Source organism: Macrobrachium nipponense, chromosome 26 (assembly GCF_015104395.2).
Source record: "Macrobrachium nipponense isolate FS-2020 chromosome 26, ASM1510439v2, whole genome shotgun sequence".
NCBI lineage: Eukaryota > Metazoa > Arthropoda > Malacostraca > Decapoda > Palaemonidae > Macrobrachium > Macrobrachium nipponense.
In genome coordinates this window covers 29,143,263-29,157,645 of record NC_087215.1, presented here as the reverse complement: position 1 = coordinate 29,157,645, position 14,383 = coordinate 29,143,263, and the positions used below count along the sequence as shown (strand labels likewise).

The window sequence follows — 14,383 nt, the reverse complement described above, 5'->3', positions numbered from 1 at the left end:
TATATATATATATAAATATATATATATATATATAATATACTATATAGTATATATATATATATATATATACTTATGTTTGGAAACGAAGAGAAAAGTATTCAACTGAAATCGTCAATAATAGAAATAAGAAACTTAAATTTCCTAATTGCTTTGCAAACTGACCAGTTAAACTTGAACTCTTTGCCTTTGGAAAAGCAGAAATAGATTATGAAATGTTACGAGAGACTGACTTCAAGGAACAAAATCAATAATGATTTTAATCAATGAAGAAAAAAAATAATGCGAAGTCAGTAAATAGGCAATGCACTGTAATGAGCTTTAAGGACACTTTGTTAAGGATAAGATACACATATTTATGAATATTTTGCTTGTCGTGATACAAATTAAATTACATTTGTTACAACTTTTCATTTACTAAACCTCTGCTTAGACCAACAAATGTTCCTGAGCAAATGAAAGAACCATATAGCCCTATCTATACACATTAACAAGAGTGTACATATTTATCTATCTCTCCACTCGGTATATAAAAATTCAAGATTCTGAAAGCTATTTTCATTATTATGATTGTCATGTAAAAAACACTTCTCTTAAATGCAGGAATCACAACGTCTATTACTGTATAGTTGTTGTAAGTTTATTCTTATTACAATACAGAATTCTTAAGCGTTTTTGAGGCCTACTGTCCCCTCGTCTGAAGAAAAGTAAGTCATCTTCTCCCCAGGCATCTATTTTTGAATACATCTAAAATAGTACCGTAAAGTTGTGTCCCTGGTACGGGGTTAGGATTACAGTACCAAAATGCACGTTCCCTATAAGACATAATTTGCGTTGATCCTATCAAACCAATTACAGGATTTGTTCCCCATCACCCTTCCACAATTCTGCCTTACTGTACATTATTGTTTTGAGCATTATCTCATGAATTGCCAAACTATTGCTCTGTCACAGCAGTATAATATACTACGGTGACAGAGCAACAATTTGAATTTTCTGAACTATTATATACTAAGTATATGATAGCTAGATAAGAAAATTCTAGACACATCTATGGATATAAATCTTGTATATTGTAGTTGTATATATATATATATATATATATATATATATATATATATATATATATATATATATATATATATATGTGTGTGTGTGTGTGTGTGTGTGTGTGCGTGTGTGTGTGTGTGTGTGTGTGAGTGTGCTTACCCCAGTACACAAATACATTATTTATATAAGTGTAAATGAGATGAGAGAAATAGATAAAAGTGAAAAGTGACGGAATCGTTTACGGTCCTTTCGTTTCTGCTGTAGGAAAAAACCAGTAACTCAACCATTACAGATTAAATAATTCACAGAGAGAGAGAGAGAGAGAGAGAGAGAGAGAGAGAGAGAGAGAGAGAGAGAGAGAGAGAGAGAGAGAGAGAGAGAGAGAGAGAGAGAGTCTATCGTTGTGCAGTCATACATGCAAAATGAAATTAAAACTAATGACACAGGAGGTTTAAGATGGAATTACTTAATCTGCAAAGAGAAAAAAATTAAAATATCAAAACCCGTGACACTTTTAGACCACTTCGGTAAATGTTCTTTATGAAATATGACCAAATTTCTAAATTAAAAAGAAAATTCCCACTCTTGAAACTATTCATTTGAAGTTATGGAAAACGCAGGGATTAAATGAAGCAAAACATCATATTATATTGAACAATCGCTTTAAACATAGAAAAGTAAAATTAATAAGAGAAATCTAAAGGAAAACTTCTCTTGAAGGACGAGGAAGAAGTGGCAACAACACATTATCACCAGTTTTATGAGGGATCACCACGGTTTATTATTATTGATAAATTCTGTATATGAACGATATTGTTAAGATGATTTATAGAAGGAATCAATAGTAATAAATAAATATTAAAGAAATTTTACTCAGGAAGAAAGAGTATTGACCGCATACCCCAAGCACGGCTTTTAGGAAAACGTTGGGAACTGCTATTAATACTACAAATATTGTATCGGTATTCTTATGTATCCTAATGGGAAGCTTATCTACAGTACAAAGCTATGCATAAACATTGTTATTTTAAAGCATTTAAAGGCACAATCGTTTATCAGACTTCCCTAAGTTTGACAGGACAACAGGCATTCAAGGTTACAAGAAGAAGAAGGGCAATGTTTACATCTGCGTTCTTAAAGATCTATGCTTTACCTTAAACCAAAACGAAACATTAACATGTATATGTACTGTGACAAATTTTTTATTACCAGTAACAAAGAGTCATTGAATTGACGTTCAATGGCTGGTTTAATAATTTCGTCCGAGAAAAACAGACTGCAGTTAACGATTGAATTCCAGAATAAGTAATGGTACTTTAGTATGCACACATAAGTACATTACCTTGTCTTACAGAAATACCATCTAGGTAGAAGTACCTGTGAATGAAGATCTGGAAATGGGATGAAACGATAGATAGGCTAGGTAGCCTACCTGAGACTCGACGTGTATTAGGGACGAGGCCATTTTAATAAGGTATGACATACTATCAACTGTGTAGGTAGTACTACCTATTGCCTAGCCTAGGCCCTACTGTCTAGTCCATTAAACATGAAGATCCCTAATGTGTGGCAAGATAGAAAAACATCCCCGTAAGCTTACCTAGGTCTGTTTAGTCATTTGAATCATTCCCGGAATGTTAAACCCTTCAGTAACAACCTTGCACTGACTGTAGGAGACGGTTCCTCGAATACGAAAGTCATTAGGGAGCTAGGCTATATAGCCTAGGTAGCCGACCTATGTTTAAGAAGGGATTAGCTAAGGAAATCTCTTAGTATAAAAGGAACCAAACTAAACTAACCTATTGTACCCTAACCTAACCTAGTTGGCCGTGTTACTTAGTCGAAGGGTGAAACCCCTGGTAAAGGAAACTCCACTTTATAGCTACCTATACTACCTACTAATTGTCCCATGTAACACTACGCATGTGGGATATCATTTCAGGATGGCCAGCATACAAAAACATAATCAGTTCTGAGGTTAATTACAGGTTGATTACAGTCGACTGACAAAGAATAACTTAGTAAGCAACCAAAATACTAGAAAAAGAGTCAATTTCCAAGGAAATACCCGACGTGGAGCAGTTACTTAGATCTACCAATCCTTGTTTATGTCTTTGTTTGAGACCTGTCGTATTATGTATTTCGTTTTGTTAAGAGGTGGCAATAAACATACCTTAATTTTTTTTTCTATTAAGAATAATTATTGGTTTGAGTGCATAAGTGCTAGGGCATTGGGTAGATCTAGGGTAATTATCCGGGGCGGCCTAGACTATGGCAGTTGCGGTTTTTCTTTGCAGTTTTACCTACTGAACAAGAATTTTAAGTAATATTTATTCGGATGACTGTAATTAACCCCCCAGGGGCCAGTACTAAACACGGCGAAATACATTGGATGGCCCCCAATCCCTAGTGGATGTCGTATCCGTCGTTACGTTCCTTGCAGTCCGTGCGGACTGCTTCTGTAGAAATACCGGGCATTGTATGTGTGCTCAGGATATTTTTCAAGCAGTAGCAATATCTATTTCCCTTTTGGAAGTTGTTTATTGCATGTTTTCAGTTCCTTTTTTTCCACATCTGCAAATTCAGTGAATAGTAGACATTTCTGAAACTTTTGTCATGAACACTGTTTGTGATAGCCCTTGCAGCATTAGTTATAGGATCTCTTAGTTGCTTCTCTATAATTAAATATTTTACATTGTTTTAAACTGTTTCCTTGGCATGAGAGAGAGGTGTTGGCTGAAGGGTGTTCTGGCTTTCTGTATTGTCCTACCATACTACTCATAATAGCATCTTGAGCGCAGTTGTACTTCCCGTAGATGGTTGATTAAGATTTAGCCAATAAAATAATCATTGACCTTCTGAATGCCTTATGCTGTTCATGTATTGCAGTAACTGAGGTTTGGTAGCAATGATCGAATATTGTGCTACATCTTTTTGTTTTTATGATAAAGTTAGGTTTCCAATGAAAATATGTTTTTAGTGTCAGTTGTAAACACATGCAATGCATTAGATTTAGAATACGTTGACGTGAGTTGGCTGTGCTAAACTGATACTTATATCGTAACACTGTATTGTTTGTCAATGCAGGAATTCCTTATTCACCCTGCTTTAGCAATCTTAACTTTTTGACAGACTGTAGGTAGTTTCCTACGACTTGCATTGGTAGCCTACTGGTGACAATCAAGGGTATTAACTTTACAGTAATATTATGTGTTTATTTCAATTTTTAGCCAGACTTGAATCATATATTCTTCTGAATGATTATCTAGTGTGCTATTAAGCATTTAGTGTTTGCTCATCAGCATCGTAGCTCCTTCAGAATAGGAGAGTCTTTAGTTCTTTTTTAAAATTTGCTTTCTTCTTGTATGATCTTCGCTTCAGGCAGTATTTTGTTATACAGTCTTGGTGTGAAATGTTCAAATGCTCTCTCATCTGACTTACAGTTTGCTCTAGGTTTAAATAGCCTATGTGCTTCACTTGCATTTCTGATCACAATATGTATTCATTTCAGGTCCAATAAAAATGGAAGATTTCAGTAGGAAACTAGTTTTTTGGCAGGGGAATACCAGAAATAAAATGCAGTGCACCAGTCACAATAGTATGAAATAAACATCAGAAAAAAAGTATGTAACAATCACCAATAAACTTTCAAAGCTTAACTTAACTTAGGATATCAGGTGCTTCATGGTTGAGGTGCCCCTCCCCCCCTTAACCTGACCTGGAACATCATAAGTAAAAAAATTGAAACAGGTGTATTTTAACCAAACCTTGCATGCTAGATCTTAACTGACAAGGGACACCCTATGTCTTTCCCTGTAGCATTGCATGGAGCATACATATTCTTTACCTTGAAGTTTGTAGGTACATACCAGTACTTACAAGGCACAACTTCCTCTCGGCCCTTTCCCAATCTTAGTACTGTAATTTATTCTTTCAGCCAGTATTTATTTTTATGGAGGAGAGGCATTTTGTCAGTGAAAGGAATTCAGAGATCAGAGTTTTAATATCATCCATATTATAGAATAAATCTCCTTAGATCTCCATCAATGCTTCTTGCATAGTGCCAGATATTAAATTGAAGAAATTGCCTTGAAAACCAGGAAGTCAAAATTTCTGAATACAATGCTTGAACTTAAGACTTTATAAAAGTTTTAATTGGTCAAAATTGATATAAGCTAATTATTACCTACCAGTAAAACAAAAAAAGCTCTTATAAACACTCATGAGTAGCACATGTATTGCAAGTGATTATCATGTCCTAGTGTCCAAGAACTTGGAAAAGAGCGCCTTCAGGACAATGACAATTGACTTAAAAAATAATGCAAGCCTTGATATTTTATCAATAAATACTTAGTATTCCCCTACCTTTTAGATTTCCTTTGGAAAAAGAATGATAAATGAACCACTAGTGAACTACGTATTATATTAAATTCGGTGTTGAAAGTAATATATCATTACCACAAAGGTTAGCCAATGATGGCTACATAGCAGATGTCACAGATGTGTGAATTTCATTAGTACTCTCAACAAGGATTCTTGCTAATAAATATTTAATATTTAAGAAGGGCTCTTGTTATAATTTAGTAATACTACTGTATATTTGTGAATTTATCAATTAAAATCACTGGGAAGCATTTTTGGGTATCACTATTAGACTTAGGCCTATGTACAGCACTCAGGATCAGGTCAAGCCAAGGTGGAGTCCAGGCCAGTGAGGTATGTAATAACGAGTGCTATAGGTTTGGTTAAGATTTTTCCTTTTCGGAGCATTCTCAGGTTCGTCTTAGTTTGTGGAATTTTGTCGTAAATAGATAAGAAAAATGCAAAAACAAGTGGCTCGTCAACAAAGTCAAGACAGATTTATTCAAAATACCAGCAAAATAAGAAGAAAAATATTCCTCTTAAAAACACAATTGTATGTACTTTTGAGGCTTGATTGTAATTGATAGAAGGCATCCCAACATACCATACCCTAGGATCTGTGCCCTTTCTTCTATCTGACCTGGGGATTTGATTTGTGTGCCCCATCTTGATTCCCTTTAACCTTGTCTAACTTATCTTAGGGTGTAGCATTGTACCTAACTAGGTTGTGGGCTTTAAATTTGTCTAGCAAACTCTATCTTTAATGGTTATGCACATTTGTTTATCACAGTAAATAAATGATACATACTTCAGTTCTTCACAAATATGTGAACCACATGTTTTTCTGACTGCTTATCTTATATTTTTTGGATTTCTGACCACTATTGTTGGGGAAAACCATCCATTTTTGTATTTTCCAAACAATTATGGGGGTTGTCCAAAGAGCAACTGTAGTTTTTAGGGTGGGGGAAGCAAAAAGCAAGTGAATTGCACTGACAGGAATGACCTAAATTGCAGCATGAGCCATCAGACAAATTCATGACATGGTTCGCATCTGTAATTAATATCTTATCTCAAAATATATATTGTGAAGTAAAAAAGAGGCAGTAGGGGTAATTGGATGAGTGTACGGTGCCATAATTCATAAAAGTGAGTACTACAGGCATGCCTGTGAACCTAACCTTGCACACTGGCTTTTAATTGGCAAGGGGTACCCCCTGTCTCCCATGTAGCATTAAACATAATCCTAAACTTAAGCTTGGGAGTTACAGCTAGAGGCACGGTCATGGTAATTCACTTCTTTTGCCAATAATTTTGTGATGACTATTATGAGGAGTTCAAAAACATCTGGGAACTTTATCTGGAAAAGCACTCATCTTTAATGTATCTACTGCAAGTGGCTAATATGGCCAATAGTTTTGAAGCAAAATCTAGTAAGTAATTGAACATCATCCAATAAGAAATGATGATGCAAGGTTATGTTTTAATTATTCACATGTCCTTCAAATTCACTATGAAACTGCCAAAAATGCTTTTGAGGATGGTTTTGTGTTCTTTGAAAGTTGGAATAAATTTGGGCACCTCTTTTATTTGATAAACCAAGTGTCAACAGGAGCCAGTTGCAGGTTAAGAAATAGCTTTTCTATTGCTTCTGTTTAAATTTATGTGTGAGGTTAATTTTTTTTTACTCATTGCACAAGAAGCATGTATGTTTCCCATTTTCTCCTGAAGCACATGGAAGAGAATTTTAAAATGTGCAATTGTTTATGGAATATGTTATTTACTAGTGATATACAGTAGTATGCCAGAACAATAGATTTGTTTTGTACTTTTCAGTCTCTTTGGACTTACCTGTTATTTAATAACTTTAGTCTTTCATTTTCTTTTGTAATCATTGTAAACCTTTGAACTAGTTTGATGACACATTGCCTATATAGCATAGATATAGCATAGTACCAAAACTCAAATCACAGTACGTATACAGCACTGTGTACCATAGGCTACAGGTATTATACTTTCCTTTTCCAGTTTATTCCATTAATTATCTTAAAAAATTGTCAAGACTCACCATTCTTATCAGTTTGCTTTTATAATCTTCCAGTTGGAACATAATGGAAGACGAATTTATCCCAGTGAAGTTAGGAGTGTTGACACAGCCACCAGCACTGACCTTGGTGTACCGGAACAGTAATGGGAAAGAGCGACAGCGTACCATGCCCATTAGATTTTTGAACAAGTTTGGATCTGTGAACACGGTTTTGACAGAACTTAAGAAGAGGCATAGTAAACATTTGGAAAAGGTCAGTACTCTCTCAGTATCCAACAGTTCTTGAATGATATTGTGTAACAATGTAAGAATCTGCTACTTAGCAAGCAGCTGTATTTTTATTTAAACACAACAATTATTTTACAGATATCTCATTGCTAATGATTTGCATGGATGAAACCTATTTGGGTAGTCATCTTGGGGTACAGTTGCTCAGTGGGAATGTTTTGTTAGGATATGAAAAACCAGTGGGAGGTCTCATTATCTTACAGGCTTCCATGGAGAATTTTACTGCTAAAGTGTAATGTTCCTCTAATTGAAGAAGTATGAGTTGAAAATTAAACTTTTAGAGGTAGTATGTACTTCTTGTTTTCTCTGCTGTATATTTTGATTCTTGTGATTATTGACTGTGCTGGCCATTATTTTTTTTTCCATAAATGGCCTTAGTTTTGTAGATGGATGAAAGTAAAGATAACTTTTAACTTAGAATATGTAATCATGGAATTTGGAATATTCCAGAATGGAAATGTCATGCTATGTGATTCTAGACATTTTGGAATTTTATTAGAACATGAAATACTGCAGTCATATTATTTTAGTTTCCATGGATATATACAACACTCTGGAGCAGGATGAGATAACAATAAGTAAGGCATTAACTGCATCATGGATGAAATGGAAAGCCAAGACTAGTATGTGTAATGAAAAGATCCAATTAGTGGAGAGAGCAAAGTCTTACAATGTACATAAGGCTTTTACTACTTTTTGGAGATGGAACATGGGGACTGACAAGAAAAATAGAGGCATTTTTGAAAAGGTGCAACCATAAAGTGTTAAGATTAATTGTTGGAGTACAGTTGGGAGATCATATTACAGTTAAGGAATTGGTAGAGTTGTGACATCAAAAGGCTATACCAAAGATTGAGATCTCAAAGATTAAGGGGGTTTAGACACGATGAGAAGAGGTTAGGTTAAAAAATTACTGACATCGTGGGGGATTTATTATAACCGGTTTTACTGGTTTTTGTTGCACATTTTTTTACACAAAGTAAACATGGATGCAGTGCACTTTTAACTCCAATAATATTAATTTTCCCAGTAAGGATATATAAAGGGATAATATGAGATAAAAAAAATTGAAATATTCTTTATTCATCTGATATACATATTTTTAGAAATTAATGTTTTATTGTAGTGTCTTACCGAACAATTATAGAGCCGTGATTTCCACGAGCGGCAGGATACTAAATTCAAATTTTAGCGCGTCGGCGTCGCCAACACTGGTGGTGATGACGTCATCTCCCTCCACTCGCGGGAGAACCAGGTACAACTGCCCAGGTGAATCCAATTCTTTTCCTGCCGGCGTCCGGTGAACATCGTGGTCGGTGCGGTTGGATGACTTTGCTTCGCTTTTTTTTTTTCTTGTGGAATTGATCTTCGGAATTGGTGAAGTACTCTTTTTTGGCGTTGTTGTTATTTTGCTTTTTATTTAGGCGTTGCCTGTCGGATTCTAGTCCGTCGGGAGTTAGGTTTTGCATCTCAGGATGTAAAACTAGATTATCCAAGTTTAGAATATGATTCTCACACTAATGTGTTTAAGTGTAGGGACAGGTTTGTTCAGCAGATGAACATGTAACCGAGTGTAGTGATTGGACTGATTCTCAATGGAAGTTTTTTAGTTCATACTCGGAGAAATTAGCTAAAGACAGAATTAGAAAAGCAGCGCTTAGGGAAAGTAGACTTAGCTCCGCTTCGTCTTGCGATGCTTCTGTTCCTTCTGTTTCTCCTCAAATTGTTATGTCTCCTTTAACTACACCTCCTATTCCTCCTACTAATCCCGCTTCTCCGGCTTCCCGTGTAGTTTCTTCCGACACCATTGCCAGTCTAGGAATCGAGGTTAGATCAGAATTTTCGGTACTAGCGAATACGGTTTTGCAACTTGGTAATTCAGTTAAGACGTTTTTGGAGAAAGCGGCTTCAGTAAGAGTGTAGTTGAGGGTGCGTCTGTCTGTCCTGACACGTCTCCTAGACAAAGGTCACTGTCCAGCTCCCCCGCACCGGGGAGAAGACATACCGGAAGTCCAAGGGAGTCGATCGGGATTTGCCACAGACAGGCGCCTCTCTTGTTGAGCCTGTTGCGCCTCAACAGGGCTCGGTTAAGCGTTGGAAAGGTGTTGCGGTCAGACGCCTTTCGAATGATTCAAGCGATTCGTCTCCGGTCGCGCGGCGCTCTTGGCGAGATTCGCCCCCGTTTCGCGTCCCTTAAAGAGGCGTTCAGGCGCCGATTCTTCGCCTCCTCCAGTCAAGCGGTATAAGAGCCTGAGAGTAGGGTTGCGCCGCGGCCGTTAGCGGCTCGTTCGTCGCCTCAATCTGTGCCTTTTTCGGCTCCATCTACTAGTAGAGATTGTGGTTTTTAGCCGCTGTAGCTAGCAGGTTTAATAAGGGGGTTTGGTTATTAGGCGCTTTTTGTTCGTTTCTGTTACGGACCTGGATGCGCCTGTTTCGCCTCGAATTTCGACGGCTCCGAGCGAGGCGCAAGTAGTTTTTTTTTTTCCGCCTCCTGCTGAACATTTAGGCTCTTCAAGCCTACGTTAACTGTTTTTGATTCGTCTCTGGCGCCTTGCGCAAGCAGTTTAGAGATGTTTAACCAAACTGGATGAATGAGTCCAAGGGTGGTTCGAAACCTTCAGGATCCGGTTGTAGTTCCGTCTACTTCTTCGGCGGTATCGGAGAATGAAGAAGAAGTCAGGAGAGGATTCACATCACCTCTCGTGTTATTCACGTCTCCTTAGATTTCTTCTGGTATCTTATCCAGATTATTTTGAGAAAGCGGCTCCGCGCTCCCCAACTTCGACTTTTTTGATGAGGAGGAAAACTTCAGACCCTCTCCTCCCAAAACTTGTTCTATCTAAAGCGGTTAGACATTCGTTGAAAGAGACGGAGAAATGGATGTCTATGAAAAGAGACTTAGGGAAGCTCTTTTTGCAGGGAAGGGCTCTTTTTTACCCTCCCTCTAAGTTGCTTCATAAGAGGTATAGGTTTTATGTAACTGGGGAAACTCCTTCTCTGGGAGTTTCTGCCTCCTCCCAGGGAGACTTCTCCAGTTTTAATCGACTCCTCTAGAAGATCTGCTTTCGCCGCAGCGAAAGTTTTCTTTACAGCGCCTGAGTTGGACCACGTTGTAAAGAATCAATTTAAACTTTGGAAGTCTTTAGCTTCCTTGATTGGACTATTGGCGCTTTAGCGGCCAAGATCGAAGACTGGTCCTTCTCTTTCTCAGGAGTTAGCGGAGGATTGGATTGGTGTTCTGTCCTGGTGCGGACAAATCATTAGGGATGGATGTGATGAGTTAGCTTCGCTCATCGCCTTTGGTACCCTTAAGAAAAGGCAACTTTGGTGCTCCTTTGCTTCTAAAAGGGTTACGTCCCAACAGAAGTCTGCTCTCTTGTTTGCTCCTTTTGTGAAAGATAACCTCTTTCCAGACGATGTAGTGTTGTCAATTTCGTCTGCGCTAGATAAGAAATCTACTTCGGATTTACTGGCACAGTCTACTAAGAGACCTAAAGCTCCTGTGGAGACTGTTCCTTCCTTCGGTTTCTCCTCTGGCCCAAGCGCCTTTTCGAGGGAGAAAACCCAAGCGCTTCTTTCGGCCGAAATCGAATTTGCGACCTCAGTCTAAGGCCTCGGCCAAGGTTAACAAACCTTCCAAATGAAAGCTCGGTTCTTCATGCACCAGTGGGAGCCAGGCTGGCTCTGTTTTGGGAGAATGGGAAAACAGAGGAGAGAAGCCTGGGTAGTGCAAGTACTCAAGTTCGGCTATCGTATTCCTCTCGTTTCACCTCCCTCGCTCTCACCTGTGCCAATTCCATTCCAGGCATACTCTCCGGGCTCAGACAAATTTCTGGCGCTAGCCGCAGAAGTGGAAGCGCTTGTTCTCAAAGAAGCGATAGAACAGATAGAACAGATAGAAGGGGATTTTCCTCCAGGCTTTTACAATCGCCTTTTTGTAGTTCCCAAGTCATCAGGGGGCTGGAGGCCGGTTTTGGGTGTGAGCGCCCTGAACTTGCATGTCCAGAAAACAAAATTTCATATGGAGACCACTCGGTCGGTTCTGGAGTCCATCAGACAGGGGGGATTGGATGGTCTCTCTGGACATGCAAGACGCTTATTTTCATATTCCGATACATCGCGAATCTCGGAAGTACCTGAGGTTCATGTTCGAAGGCAAGGTGTTTCAGTTTCGGGCGCTTTGCTTCGGACTAGCGACCGCTCCTCAAGTTTTCACCAGGGTTCTATCCCCGATAAGGAAGCTGGCTAACACATATTAGGAGTAAGAAATCTCCCTCTATCTGGACGATTGGCTTCTCCGGTCGGAATCAGAGAGTCGGTGCATGAAGACCTGGGAACAACTCTGGATCTTGCCAGAAAGTTAGGAATTCTGGTCAACAAACAGAAGTCCCAGTTGGTTCCATCTCAGAGCATCCGTTTATTTGGGGATGATTCTGAATGCTCAAGTTTTTCTTTTCGGGCTTTTCTGTCCCCGAAGAGGGTTCAAGGCTGTCTGGAGACAGTTCAGGAGTTCTTGGACAAAAAGGTAAGTTCTGCCAATCAGTGGATGAGGCTCCTGGGCAAATTGACGTCAGTGGAGAAATTTGTGACGTTGGGAAGACTGCACATGAGACCTCTGCAGTTTTTCCTGAGAGCCTCTTGGTGCAGGAAGACACAACCAGACTCGATTACCTTTCCTGTCACAGATCAAATAAAAGAGGACCTAAGGTGGTGGCTCTCTCGAGCAAGGTTGGAAGAAGGGTTAGATTTACGACCCATCCTCCCGAACCTACAGTTCTTTTCCGACGCATCGGACACAGGTTGGGGAGCCCTACTGGGAAATCAACGGACTTCAGGAGCTTGGTCGGAGAAGGAGAAGAAGTTCCACATAAATGTAAAGGAACTGTTAGCAATTTTTTTTCTTGGGGCTCAGACAGTTTCGGAGCTTAGTAGAAGGTCGAGTAGTGGCAATGCATTCCGACAACTCCACGGCTCTCTCGTACGTGCGGAAACAGGGGGGGACTCAGTCTTTCTCTCTGTACGAAGTAGCCAAGGATCTCCTCCTGTGGTCAAACGAAGCGAAGGTTCAGCTAGTCCCGAGATTTGTTTACGGGAAAGATGAACGTCCTGGCGGACGAGTTAAGTCGCAACAGCAAGTGTTACCTCTGGAGTGGACTTTGGACAACAAGATTTGTCAGAAACTTTGGCGCCTTTGGGGACGACCGTCATAGACCTGTTCGCGACTCAAGGAACAACCGTCTTCCTCTCTTTTGTTCTCCAGTCCCAGATCCTCTAGCTTGGTCGGTGGACGCAATGCTGTTGGATTGGTCGGGTCTGAAGCTTATGCATTCCCTCCGTTCGGTCTAATAAGAGAGGTGCTGAACAAGTTCATGTCGCACAGCAATGTAACGCTAACGTTAATCGCTCCCTTTTGGCCCAGGAAAGGAGTGGTTCCCGGACCTTCTCCAGTTGTTAGTAGACTTCCCCAGACTTCTTCCTCCAGAGAAGTGGCTTCTCAAACAACCTCACTTCAAGAGGTTCCATCAAAACTTGTCCGCTCTAGCTCTGACAGGGTTCAGACTGTCCGGAATCTTGTCAGAGCGAAAGGATTTTCAAGAAGAGCTGCAGAAGCTATCGCTCGTTGTAGGAGAGAGTCCTTCTAACAAACTCTATCAAGGGAAGTGGAGAATCTTCAGAGAGTGGTGTAGAAGTGCTAAAGTCTCTACTGCTGCGACCTCTTTAACAGAAATAGCAGATTTTCTATTTCTTAGGAAACTCTAAGAAACTGGCTCCTTCGACGATCAGAGGATATAGAGCCATGCTCTCTTCGGTTTTTCGACATAGAGGTTTGGATATTTCCTCCAATTCAGATCTGTCGGACCTTATTAGGTCTTTCGAAACCACTAAGCTCCCGCAAGATACAGTGGCTTGGAACTTAGATGTGGTGCTTAAGTTCCTCATGGGGCCACCGTTTGAGCCTTTGAAGTCGGCTTCACTCAGGAACTTGACTAAGAAGGCACTCTTTCTTATTGCACTAGCTTCTGCTAAGCGTGTCAGCGAATTGCACGCTATAGACAAAAGAGTCGGTTTCTCTCAAGGCAATGCTGTATTTTCGGTATCTTTGACCTTTCTAGCCAAAAATGAGAATCCTTCTAATCCTTGGCCGAGGAGTTTTGTGGTAAGGAACTTATCTGATTTGGTTGGACATGAGGAGGAAGAAAGGCTCTTATGTCCAGTCAGGGCTATTAAGCAGTATCTGTTTGCCACTAAGGGTATTAGAGGACAATCTCCTAAGCTCTGGACCTCGGTTCAAAATCCCTCTCGTCCTCTTTCTAAGAATGCTATATCGTTCTTTATTAGAGAGCTTATCAGGAAGCTCACTCGCAGTCCCGAGAACGACAATCTTTCCGTTCTGAGAGTTAAAGCTCACGAGGTTAGAGCAGTGGCAACTTCTTTAGCATTCAGAAAGAATTTATCTTTAGCTTTCGATTCTTCAGAGCACGTTCTGGAGATCGAATTCGGTTTTTGCGAGTCATTATCTCAAAGAGATAGAAACGGTTTTCGAGAATTGTAAAATGTTAGGTCCGGTGGCGGTTTCTGGCATGGTGTTGGGAGAAACGGCACAGGGGTCGTCACCTCTATGCTAACTTTTCACCTTGA

At 39.5% G+C, this 14,383-nt stretch overlaps 1 protein-coding gene across 5 annotated transcripts in view; it reads left to right on the top strand.

The window, feature by feature from the left end:
- The first annotated feature begins 2,159 nt into the window (after positions 1-2,159).
- Positions 2,160-14,383, top strand: part of LOC135200112 (centrosomal protein of 19 kDa-like) — a 47,035-nt gene continuing 34,811 nt past the window's right edge. For 2 of the 5 annotated variants that reach the window (XM_064228442.1, XM_064228443.1), the window contains exons 1-2: positions 2,164-2,521; positions 7,511-7,709. In XM_064228442.1, the coding sequence (XP_064084512.1) occupies positions 7,521-7,709 (189 nt within the window). In that variant the 5' untranslated portion in view covers positions 2,164-2,521; positions 7,511-7,520. Of the gene's footprint in view, positions 2,522-4,558; positions 4,671-7,510; positions 7,710-14,383 lie in introns of all 5 variants that reach the window. The other 3 variants (XM_064228444.1, XM_064228446.1, XM_064228441.1) reach the window with 3 other exon arrangements.